The 12,500-nt window shown below is 45.0% G+C and overlaps 1 protein-coding gene across 2 annotated transcripts in view; it reads left to right on the top strand.

Annotated features, from left to right (window-relative positions):
• Positions 1 to 12,500, top strand: part of samd10b (sterile alpha motif domain containing 10b) — a 47,684-nt gene that overhangs the window by 23,742 nt on the left and 11,442 nt on the right. For both annotated transcript variants that reach the window (XR_003977799.1, XM_030364949.1), the window contains exons 2-3: positions 1 to 100; positions 10,754 to 10,922. The exon at positions 1 to 100 is cut by the window's left edge and continues 94 nt beyond it. Coding sequence is in view for 1 of the 2 variants with exons in the window: in XM_030364949.1 (XP_030220809.1) it covers positions 1 to 100; positions 10,754 to 10,922 (269 nt within the window). In the remaining variant the exon portion in view is untranslated. The remainder of the gene's footprint in view (positions 101 to 10,753; positions 10,923 to 12,500) is intronic.

The following is a 12,500-nucleotide window of genomic DNA, read 5'->3' as shown; positions in this document are numbered from 1 at the left end:
CGGCAGCAGCCTGACCTGGCACGACGGCCGCGGCCAGCAGCAGGGGGCGCACACGCGCACCGTCAAGCTGCTGCAGCAGCCCGGCACTGAGGGCATCCAGGTATGGCCAGCGAGCAAAGACAAAACACACATTCAACCATGAATGCACAGATCCATGCACACATACACACATGCACACAAACACAAACAGGGAATGCAAGACAGAGAGAAGGACTGAGAGATTGACTGTGAGAGGATGTGAGGGAGAGACAGAGAGAGACAGAGGGTGGGAGAGAGACAGAGATAGACTTAGAGATAATGAGAGCGATACTGAGTGGCTGAGAAATGGGAGATGTGGGTCTTGTATAGAGCCATAAGCGTAGAGACGCACATATTTGATAACCTCAAATATGTGCGTAGAGACGCACATATTTGAACCTACACAGGTGTGTGTTATCATTATCACACACACGCGCGCACACACACACACACACACACACACACACACACACACACACACACACACACACACACACACACACACACACACACACACACACACACACACACACACACACACACATACACACAGCACACACACAGACACACAAGGACAAACGTGTGACATTAACTAATCACAAAGTGTGAAAGTACATCACCAGCCATATAGTACATGCTAGATGTAGCCTTAATTGGTTTGTCTTGTACCTCATGAATATGGCCATGTTGGATTCTACCACAAGATCTGCTGCTTATGTAACATTGAACGAGCAAAAGAAACGTTATCTCAATGTCTGGGAAATAACATCTGTCGGAACAGCCTGCACAGCACATTCATGCGACAAAAGCAGCAGCGTATTCTAGTTTGCAGTGTGTTGAATGAGCTCCAGTTGGTTGTTTCTTGTTCAGAGGTCTCCGTAATGAACAGTGAATGAGGCGCCGGTCTGAACGCTGATTGGTTGATTCAGAGCGGTGGCGGCGGCGTGCTCAGTGGTGTGTCTGTGTGCAGTGTAGTGTAGGGGATAGCATCGCAGTCTTCTCGCCTCAACACATTCTCTCACGCAATATGGGATCCCATCTGTGCTACCGTGTAGTGTGAGTCACAGCTAAGAGACACTACTGCAAAAGAGACAAGGTTTGCAGATGTCCGCTGAAATGTATATAGGACAAGAATAATTTGTTAGAGGTCTAGGTTTTTCCTTTGAGTATAGAAAAGCTCAAAGCGGGCCAATTCAAAGAAATGTAACCGCTGTCTTTGAAAAATTGCGCTTCTGTGTTGCTAATTGCATTGGACTGAGTGAACTGTGGTATATAAGCATGACGGTGTCCGCTTAGCTACAACTGTAATCTAATATGGACAGGGGTTAGCTTTTTCCATGTAATTACGCAGGAATAATTAAGCTTCCATACCATGAGAACATGTTATGCTTGTGTTAATCATATGCTTGTGGCTTTGAGCAACAAGAATGTTTTTGCATTATTCAACAGTGTGTGTGTGCGTGTGTGTGTGTGTGTGTGTGTGTGTGTGTGTGTGTGTGTGTGTGTGTGTGTGTGTGTGTGTGTGTGTGTGTGTGTGTGTGTGTGTGTGTGTGTGTGTGTGTGTGTGTATGCATGTTCATGCTTGAATGCGTGGGCTCTTGGGTTATATAGTATTCCATTATGCATATACCCTAATGTACATTGAAATAGCAGAAAAAACATGTGTGTACGTGTGTGTGTCTGTGTGTGTGTGTGTGTGTGTGTGTTTTTGTATCTGAAGTCAGGCTATGATTAAAGTTGTAACCTTTTCATATTATTTTCACTTAAAAAAAAGTCTAAACTATTCAATATTAAATGGGTTTACAGCTTGACACTTGTGTAGCAGAGAAACGATGTATGTGCCAACAGTAATATGCGGTTGCAAATTATTTATGCCGAATGCTCGTCAAAGGATAGGTTTTTACAAAAGAACAAGTTTGAATATTCTTGTGGACATTGTTGACACTCCAACAACAACCGAAAGTTTGGATGAGATGTACTCCAGCTCTAGTTGATTTAAAAACCTGTGTACTTTATTCAGGAGCATCCCCTGGGCTGAAGAGGAGACGCTAAGTGCCTTTGTTAATCAGCACAAATAGGAGCAGTACACGGTAAACATATCAACGTTTAATCACGGCTGAACACATTTAATAAACAGACCTGCGCAGCGAATTAAAATGCCAAAGTGATCGTGAAACACTTATAAAGGGACAACTTGTTTAACCCTTCCCTCACTGTGAAAGCTTTTGGGCTAAGGTGTTATGGGAGGCAGATGAGGGTGGAGAAAAGAGTCATTAAAGAAGCCAAAACCATCTCACATAGACGGCCGTGTTGATAGACAGCTCGGTCATGGGAGACCGGAGGACGAGTAGAGAGAGAGGGGAAATACTTGAGGAGGGTTGGCTGTCAACACGGCTCTCAGGCCCAGCTGACGTCCGGACCAACCGTGAATAACAGGAGACATTTTTTATTATCTGCACACAGTATAAATTGTTGGCTGTCAAACCACCATCGTTTAATTAACAAATTTTGTATAATTTCTAAATATTAAATCATTTTGGAGGTGGTTAATTATTATTTGGCAGCTGCGAGTTTAGCCAGATTTTAGGGATGGGCATTTCTGGCAAAAATACTATTTGATATTCGCTGAGAAGTATACGAATAATATTCGAAAATCGGTCAATCAAGAACCCCGCCCGCCCGCACGCACGCACGCACGCACGCACGCACGCACGCACGCACGCACCTCAATTACACACACACACAATGACACAGGGGGAGACTTTTATGATTTGTATGAAATCAATCTGTTTATTTCAACAACTGCGCCCTCAATATTCAACATTACAATTATTTCAACGTTGGCTTAGGCAGATAGGCCTACATGCGGCGAAAACAGATCGCTATTTATTTTACTGAACACGGCCTGCATGACGGTGAACTAGTCACGTCTTTTGCATATGGAAACTATGGCCAAAAGAATAACTTCACACGGTTTGTCTTTTTACAATTTATTCGTTACCAGCATTCGTAGTGTTGATCAGCCAAAGACGTTGACGTCGCTTAGCAACCGAGGACGCTGGGGTTGATTAGTTACCAAACTACTTGCGGAGTGTTACGATATATATCGTAGGCCCATGCAAATGAACGGAGCGTTCATCAGCATTGAAAAGAGCCGTGTAATAAATAACGATAGGCACATTCATTATTCGATATTCTACGTGACTCCAACTATTCGACTATTCGACGATCGTTCCCCATCCCTACCAGATTTGTGTGTGTGTGCTTGTGTATGTGTTTGTGATTCTTTCTGGGTTGAGGAGGTACGGGATGAGAGGTTAGTGGAGTCTTATCTAGCGGTGAAGCAGCACTCTAAGCAGATTGCTTTTTATGTCTGCGATAGGTCACTGTTTTTAGAGTTTCTCATTATAAATACACGGTATAAGACCTTTTCAATCGACATAAACAAATCTGTACACCGGACCAATATAGCATGAAGACATACTGTTATTTTTGTTATATTGTTATGCTATTTCTTGCAAGTTTTGAGGATTGAAGGCATTGGCATTAATGCTAATATATTTCATTGGATTATTTAGTTTTTCAAGGCTGTTGAAAATATTATCATCATGATCAGTCCAATGTATTTTGTGAGGATCAACCATTGTAAATAAATAGTGAACGTTGTCAAAGGAAGCACAGGTATCAGGTGATTCTTGCGGAAAGATGTGTTGAGCAGTATCTTTCCATATTTGTTATTCAATTATTGGTTCTTCTAGCCGCTTTCTATCTGTCTGTTTAGTTGAGATGACATCTGTCAAACACGTCAATTCATTCTAGGCAAAGACACGCATGTAGTCAGAAGCAGAGGCACAACCGAGATAAAGACTGACAGAGACAGATACAAAGAGAGCGAGAGAGACACTGAGCAATACAGACAGAACAAAAAAGAGAAAAAGAACAAGAGCCTCATGCAAGGACCCTCGTGTCACTCAGGCAGATGGGCTTTAATCCCGAATACATTTCAAATTTAATCCTGAATGGAAAAAACAAAAGGGCACCAGACTAGAATCTTAAAGTTTATTTTCATAGGGGACAAACTTTGATTGCAGTTCACAGACACTTTGTATTGCAACCATTCCCATTCCATCCTATCAGAAGTAAAGTCGCACCCTTGGGTGAGGCCTGAAGTCAGACAAAGTGTGCTGTGTGTATGCCAGCGTTCAGCAATGTGCTGCTCTGTCCTGGATGTGTTGGAGCCAGTAAGGTCAACCAGGAGAAGCTTCTGCTTCAAACTTCACATCCTCACCCTTCTCTCTCTCTCCTCCCCCTCCTCCCCCTCCTCCACCTCCTCTACCTCCACCTCTCCCCAATCCTCCTCCTCCTCCTCCTCCCCTTTCCCTTCCTCCTTCTCCTCCTCCTCCCCCTCCTCCTCCTCCCCTTTCCCTTCCTCCTTCTCCTCCTCCTCTCCCTACTCCTCCCTCTCCCCCTCCTCCTCCCCTTTCCCTTCCTCCAGCTCCTCCTCCTCTCCCTACTCCTCCCTCTCCTCCTTCTCCCCCCTCTCCTCCCCCTCTAACAACATGTTCTCCTCTGAGACCCTGCCCGCCCATTCCACTGATCACAAGAAGTGTAGACACACCTGAGGGCAGCCAGAGGCAGAGGTGTGTGAAGCCGACCCAGACAGACAAGACAGTTGACATACAGACGTGGACACACACAAACGCGTGGGCACATGAATGCCAGTACACACACACACACACACACACACACACACACACACACACACACACACACACACACACACACACACACACACACACACACACACACACACACACACACACACACACACTCAACCACATACACAAACACGCATACACAAACACACACAAGCAAGAAGAGACGCACACACACACACATACCCACAGAAAAACCCACAGATATGTTGACGGACACAAACGCATGCTCAAGCAGATGCATGCACATACACACATAATACACACACACATTTGTTCACCCTCATACACACATGCATATGACAGGTGAGCTAAGTGACAACATAGCTATTGGCAGAGACAGGAGGAGAGACGGGAGAGAGACGCTTTTAGGAGGTAAAAGTCAGGGTGGGGAGGAAGTAATCTGAAAGAGGTGTGAAGGAATGCTTGTCCTACTGTAGGAGAACATGCAGGATGGCTTGTCCTACCATAGTAGAACATGAAGAAAATGCTTGTCCTACTGTAGGAGAACATGAAGGAGTGCTTTTCCTACTGTAGGAGAACATGAAGGGGTGCTTGTCCTACTGTAGGAGAACATGAGGAGTGCTTTTCCTACTGTAGAACGTGAAGGATTTCTTGTCCTACTTTAGTAGAACATAAAGGATGGCTTGTCCTACTGTAGGAGAACATGAAGGAGTGCTTGTCCTACTGTAGGAGAACGTGAAGGATTTCTTGTCCTACTGTAGGAGAGCATTTAGTAGAACTTAAAGGATGGCTTGTCCTACAGTAGGAGAACATGAAGGATGGCTTGTCCTACTGTGGGAGAACATAAAGGAAATAGAGAGTTAAGCGTCTATTAAGGTTCAGATGGAACCACTAAAAGGGAGGCAGGGAGAGAAACAAGGTGAGAGCTGTCGAGAATGAGCGAGAAATAGAGAGCCGAGAGGGTGAACAGAAAGTGAAAGTGAGAGTAGGGGTTTGAGTGTGTTAATGCCAATCCCATAACACTGGCATCACTGTTACATCGCCATCTGTTCCATGTCATGTGTGTTCGCAATCACGGACACACACACACACACACACACGTCAACACACAGAGAAAAACAGATTTTTTTCCTCTGCTAATTGGTGCAGCATCTTTGATCAACGGCAGGAAGGGAGCAGGGGAGGGCTATGGAAGAGAGGTCTTATCGGTCACAGAGGGTGAATTTTAAGAAGCCCCCCCCCCCCTGCTCTGTGAACCTCTACTAATCCCTGATTCAGCTCCACAGAGGGAAGGAGCAGGTATACACACAACACACACACACACACCCACACACAGATACTTGGAAGTTTTGAAAAATGTTCAAGGTTGTGCTTCCGCAGTGAGGGAGAAGACAATTTGAATGAGTGAGTCGGAGAGAATAGGTATGCTGGAGGGACACTTTCAAGAACTCTTTGGATTATGCTATTGAGGCTGTTTTGGAAAAAATGTCCAGAACTATGGACCCTAAAAATAAACAGCAGAGAGTAACGTCACTTGCGGAATCATTAGCAGCTCGTGATTTGTTTATGTGGAAGCAACCCACCCTTATTCTGAATTATAAGGAACAAAGTATAAAGTGCAAGTTCCTGATACAGAGAAGGATAATCTGACTACCAAATCAAATTACACAAAATCGTTAAATAAAAAAAATTGAGGTTGTGTAAAATTGCACATTATCTTTGAATCTGGTTTGAAGTGGGACCAGGAAAGGAGGAAATTATTTGTTGGAATGTGTTTATTTTGTTATTTTTAAAATAAGGTATTTGTAATACTTTTTATTGGGGAGTGTATTGGGAGATATGGGTGTACCGGCTCGAAGATCCTTCACCAAAGTCGGGCATTTCCCGTCCTATCTTTATCTACGGATCCACTGAAGAGTCAAAGCTACAACATGTCAGCAGTAAATTGCCCTCCTTCTCCAAGCATGCTGTATCAGCATGCGGTAAATTATAAATAACTAAATATTTACTGTTGCGATTTTTCAGCGTAGACCATCTATATTCAGCGCATTGAGGTTGGGACTTGAATGGCGGCCTCACATCACTCTAGGACCCAGACTCTATTAACTAACTAATGACCCATCCTAACTCTTTAATGAGGTATCATTGTTGACCAGGACCTCGCCACATCCTAAACACAAAAGATACTGCCTTGGTATTACGAGAATTAAATCACTTCCCCGTCAAACTTCATGCTGGCCTAAGCTACAGACGGCCAAGAGGCGGCGTGGTCCTGACGTATGAGTGAGCACCCCCTGGTGGACAGCTGTGGGTCTTCGGGGGCGGGGGAGTGGGCCGGGGGCATCGGTGAAGCGTGAACCAGGAGAGCAGGGAGCTGGCCAGAGGAGATAGAGGCTGATGGATGGTCACGGGACAGGGCGAGAAGAAGAAGGAGGGGCGAGGGAGAGATGGAAAGATGAGGAGGGAGTCATCGTTCTATTTCCCTTCTGTCTGGCTTCTTGATGATGAAGCCCATTACTCACACAGAAATGTGAGCCGGCGTCAAATTAGAGCCCTCCCCCGTCCCCCGTCCACCTTCCTCTCTCACACACACACACACACGCACGCATGCACGCACGCCCGCACACGCATGCACGCACGCCCGCACACACACACACACACGCACGCACGCACACACACGCGCGCGCGCACACACGCACGCACGCACGCACGCACGCACGCACGCACGCACGCACACACACACACACACACACACACACACACACGCACACACACACATCATTCTGAAGAATCTGTCTGTAAGTCTGTCTGTATGTCTGTCTGGTACCCTAACTTGACAACCGGCTGCCTCGCTATCTTCCTGTCTGTCTGTCTCTCTGCCTGTCCCTCTGTCTCTGTCGACTTGTCTATTTCTGTCTGTTTTTCTGCCTGTCTCTCTGTCTCTCTGTCTGCCTGTCCATCTGCCTGTGTGTCTGTGTGTGTGTATATCTACGTGTCTGTCTGTCTGTCAATCGTTCTATCTCCATGTCTCTCTCTCTGCCTGAGTGTCTGCCTGTGTGTCTCCATCTCTCTGTCTTTGCTCTCTCTCTTTCTCTCTCTCTCTCTGCCTTTCTGTTTGTCTCTCTCTCTCTCTCTCTCTCTCTCTCTCTCTCTCTCTCTCTCTCTCTCTCTCTCTCTCTCTCTCTCTCTCTCTCTCTCTCTCTCTCTCTCTGTATCTCTCTGTCTGTCTGTCAGCCTGTCTGTCTGTATCTCTGTGTCTGTGTCTTTATCTGCCTGTCTGTTGTTATCTTTCTCTCTGTGTCTGTCAGCCTGTCTGTCTGTATCTCTCTCTGAGTCCCTTTCTGCCTGTCTGTCTGTCTGTCTGTCTGTCTGTCTGTCTGTCTGTCTGTCTGTCTGTCTGTCTGTCTGTCTGTCTGTCTGTCTGTCTGTCTGCCTGTCAGCCAGCCTGTCTGTCTGTATCTCTGTGTCTGTGTCTATCTGCCTGTCTGTTGTTATCTCTCTCTCTGCCTGTCGGTCAGCCTGTCTGTCTGTATCTCTCTCTCTGTCTCTCTGTCAGCCTGTCTGTCTGTATCTCCCTGTCTCACTCCCCCGGGGCGGTTCCGTTCTGCAGCACCCGTCCTCCTAACCTTTCTCTCCTCAGCCCCTTCATCCCCCGGCTGCATATCCTAATCACAGACAGATTTATGTGCATCAATACGAGCGGCGCCGTGGCGGGCGATAGAGACGGCGTGCAGCCCCCGTTTCACCGCAGATTGAGATAATAGCCATCCTCAAATGTCTGACACACTCAGTCATCTCAAAGACAGGGCTTTCTCCACACCTCTCCGCCTCAATCTTAATTAACAACGAGGAGTGCAGTGAATTTGGGGTTATTAAACTGGCTTCAGTGCTCCATTGTGCAGCGATAGATCTCAGGGCGTAATTATGGTGTCCAGTGGAAACAGTCAAACGGAGGTCTTTAAAGGTGGAAGGGGCTCAGTTAGTGGAGCATTGTAATAGAGGTGTCAGGCTACAAACTATATGCACAGAGACCGAATGACAGGGGGGGAAAGATACCAATGTGGTCACAAGTCTTTTAAACCACTGAACCATGATGTAGCACCTTGCTTTTGAAACACTTGTGTGATTTTGATTGTTACGTGACAACGTTAACGTTTAGTCATTTAATTAGTAGGACATTTTAAAAGACTTCCGAGTGGGAACATTTAGAGCATACAATCAAAATTGGGGTAAACGCACAAAGTTCAAGTGCTGCACGAGCACGACCACATTTGCAGCCTCTCTTGGCTGCAGAGAAGCCACAGGAAGCAGCAAGACACGCTTTTTTTGGTAGTTGTGCATAAAAGTGAGTTATCTCAACTAAGAAGGAAGCTACAGAGAATCTAGACCAAGGGTTGCATGAGAGGAGGAGTGCTGTGTTCTTTGCATCTAATAATCGGTGGGTGAACCTGACATCTTTATAAACTCCTTCGCACCGCGATGCAGACTCATTCTGTTCCTTTGAAGTGTGAGTTCTGTTGTGCGTGTGTGATCAAAGACGAGGGGAAGTGGTGAAGAGGAACCTTAGAGAGAGAGCGAGAGAGTGAGAAGGAGATAGAGACAGAGATAAACATATGGAGTCGGCCATATGCATTCTTGACTGCTTGAAGGTATTGACCTGGAAGGAATAGAGTCTTGCAGAATTGCATGCATGTACACTGTCACATATACACAAAGACACAAAGACACATGCACGCACGCATTCACACACAGACACACTCAGGCAGGGCCGTAGCACCAAATCCTGGGCCCCTATACTATAGGTACTGATGGACCCTGAGTACCTGCTCTGCAGGTACTCAGGGGGGGGGGGGGGGTAATTTTTTTTTTTTTTTTTTTTTTTTTTTTTGGTCATGGGCCCCCCCTCTGCCTTGGGCCCCCCCACAACTGTCCCCGCAGTCCGACGGCCCTGCACTCAGGTATACAATGCACAACAGGACAGGGACACATTTTAATGATTATAGAAAGAACAGAAGGTCAAGTCAACTAGAACAAGTGAAATGAAGTAGAAGTCATCGATATACAAAAATAGAGCAGAACAGAATTATTCTGCAAAACATTTCTTTGCAGAAACATTTAAGACTACTGATGGACTGAACTGATTAGCAGCCGGATGCATTGTTCCCTTTGGATTTAATTGTCACATTGAGTAAAGTATAGGGTAAAAAACACACTGAGCCAGTGGAAATTACAGATTCCCTTTTTATATCTATAAATTGGGGTTGAGAGGTGAAGAACAACAGCTTTTATTTCGTCTTTGCCTGTATGCGTTTGCACTTCTTGTACTCTTTAAATACAGTTTGTAATTATTATTATTATTATATTATAGTAGTTATTTATCTTCTTCCCTGTTGTTGTATTTTTTACCTTGAAAACTTTGAAGTTTAATTTATATGCAATGTAAGATACAATGTAAATTACATTTAATTCAGTATTCAATTCATTGATGATTTAAATTTCTACATCGCTACTTTTTTGCAGCACTCGAGGAAGATGTTTTTTTAATAAATCATAATTGGTTAGAATCTATCATCCAAGGCCGTTTGACATTTAGAGGAAAGTGTGTATAAGTAATAAATTCAAATCAATTAAGATATGATTATGTGTTAAACAACCATACATCAACGTATCTCACGAATTTACTAATGCATTCTTTCTGTGTCACACATGAACACACACATACATACATACATACCCAGAATCACGTGCACGAATACACAAAGACACTTTCTCTCTCGCTCTCACTCTCTCTCTCTCTCCCTCCCTCATGTTTGCAATTTATCCTTGTGCTGCAGAATTAACTCCTCCATTTTTCCTGTGTGTGTGTGTGTGTGTGTGTGCGTGCGTGCGCGTGCCTGAGTGTGTGTGTGTGTGTGTGTGTGTGTATGCGTGCGTGCGTGCACGCGTGCCTGTGTGTGTGTGTAAGCGCGCCTGCGTGCGTTCGTGTGTGTGTGTGTGTGCATGTGTGCGTGCATGTCTATGTTTGTGTGTGTGTGTGTGTGTGCGTACGTCTCCAGCTGCGTCCAGGCGAGGCCTTCACCGTGTACCACACCAGCCCCACGCTGTCCTGCCTCTCCAAGCCCGTGGTGCTGTGGACCCAGCAGGACGTGTGCAAGTGGCTGAAGAAGAACTGTCCCCACAACTACCTGACCTACGTCGAGGCCTTCGCCCACCACGCCATCACAGGTAGAGTGCAACGCACAGGATATATACCCACACACACGCACACAGGCACGCACGCAGTGTGTGCTGGAGTGTGTTCTGCAGCACAAGGGTGAACTGCGAGCTATAGAGAGAGAGAGCGGGAGAAAGCTTTTGTGTGTATTTGTTGGTGTATTTTTATGTGAGTGTGTATGTGTGTATGTGTATGTACAAACACACTTGCGCACACTCACACCGGTCATACACAAAAAAAACACATTGGTGCATCTCATTAAAATACATGGATGATCTGCCAAAACCCTGAGGTGCTTATTTGTGAAGCGACAACATCTTGTGTTAGAACTCTACCGGTCAATCAACGCTGTGCGTCTGCAATTCCGACCTCCAGGAGGAAGGCTGAGCCATGGAAGGCGTGTCAAGTCTCATTCCACTTTGTATTATTTGTACAGCCATTGATTGTTTCCAAAGCTGAGTTTTTTTTCTTTCGCCGAAAAAAAAAGGTTTGCGCATAAAATCTTCTTGAGTGCGATTTAGATGTTTGTGTGGAAAAATGAAAATGTTTTGTGTTCCTTTGAAGGGAAAAGAGAGAAAGTGCTGCTTGCACAGTGGTCGCTTGCTTAGATCTTAGTCAGGGTATTGTTAGTACACCACAATGTCCTGAGACAACGTGTGTACACAAATAGACACAGTACTCAGTCTGTCTCTTCCTGTTCCTTCAATGTTCTCTCTCTCTCTCTCTCTCTCTCTCTCTCTCTCTCTCTCTCTCTCTCTCTCTCTCTCTCTCTCTCCTCTCTCTCTCTCTCTCTCTCTCTCTCTCTCTCTCCTCTCTCTCTCTCTCTCTCTCTCTCTCTCTCTCTCTCTCTCTCTCTCTCTCTCTCTCTCTCTCTGTCTCTATAAAATAAAGCAGACAGTAATTTGTGTCCAGTCCCCACTCACCTCTACTCATGGGCATACACACAGAACCTCTGAGTCTGTATCAAGGTTATAGAGTACACAATCATTAGGAGAGATTATCCTAGACAGTTCATTTTCGAATATCATGATTTCATTTAGAAAGAGAGCGAGAGACAGAGAGAGAGCTAGCTTTGGAGAGAAACACACAAACCATTCTGTTTATGTATTCAATTACTGATAAACATACCAATTTCCATTTCTTAAATGGTCATTAGCTCTTTGTGTCTGTATGTGTTGGTGGGAGTGTGTGCGTGTGTGTGAGGTCAGAGACGAAAGATACTAAAGGACAGATCGAGAGTAATACTGTAAAATATAAATGTAATTACATCATGGTTAGAGGCGTCCCAGCCCTGACCTGCTTCTAACAGTAATGTTCCTACTACTAAAATGTGTTCACCACTAAGATGTATTCACTCCGAAAAGCATTAAAAACCCTTTATGAAATGGATAGTTCCGTTCCTTGATTTTGATTGGCTCAAAGCTTGGAAAATACTCACGCACACCTGTGACCTTATAACAATTCATTTTTAGTATATGTGTGCCGCCAATCTCAGTAGTATCCTAGCCTGTGTTGCCTGGCAACTGTTTTGCTGTCTTAAGCAATTATACTGCTGGCTGAAGAATGATGATATGTTTTCAAGAAATGAT

Source organism: Gadus morhua, chromosome 1 (genome assembly GCF_902167405.1).
Source record: "Gadus morhua chromosome 1, gadMor3.0, whole genome shotgun sequence".
NCBI classification, from domain to species: domain Eukaryota; kingdom Metazoa; phylum Chordata; class Actinopteri; order Gadiformes; family Gadidae; genus Gadus; species Gadus morhua.
The sequence above is the reverse complement of the archived record's forward strand: the minus strand, read 5'-3'. Positions and strand labels throughout refer to the sequence as shown.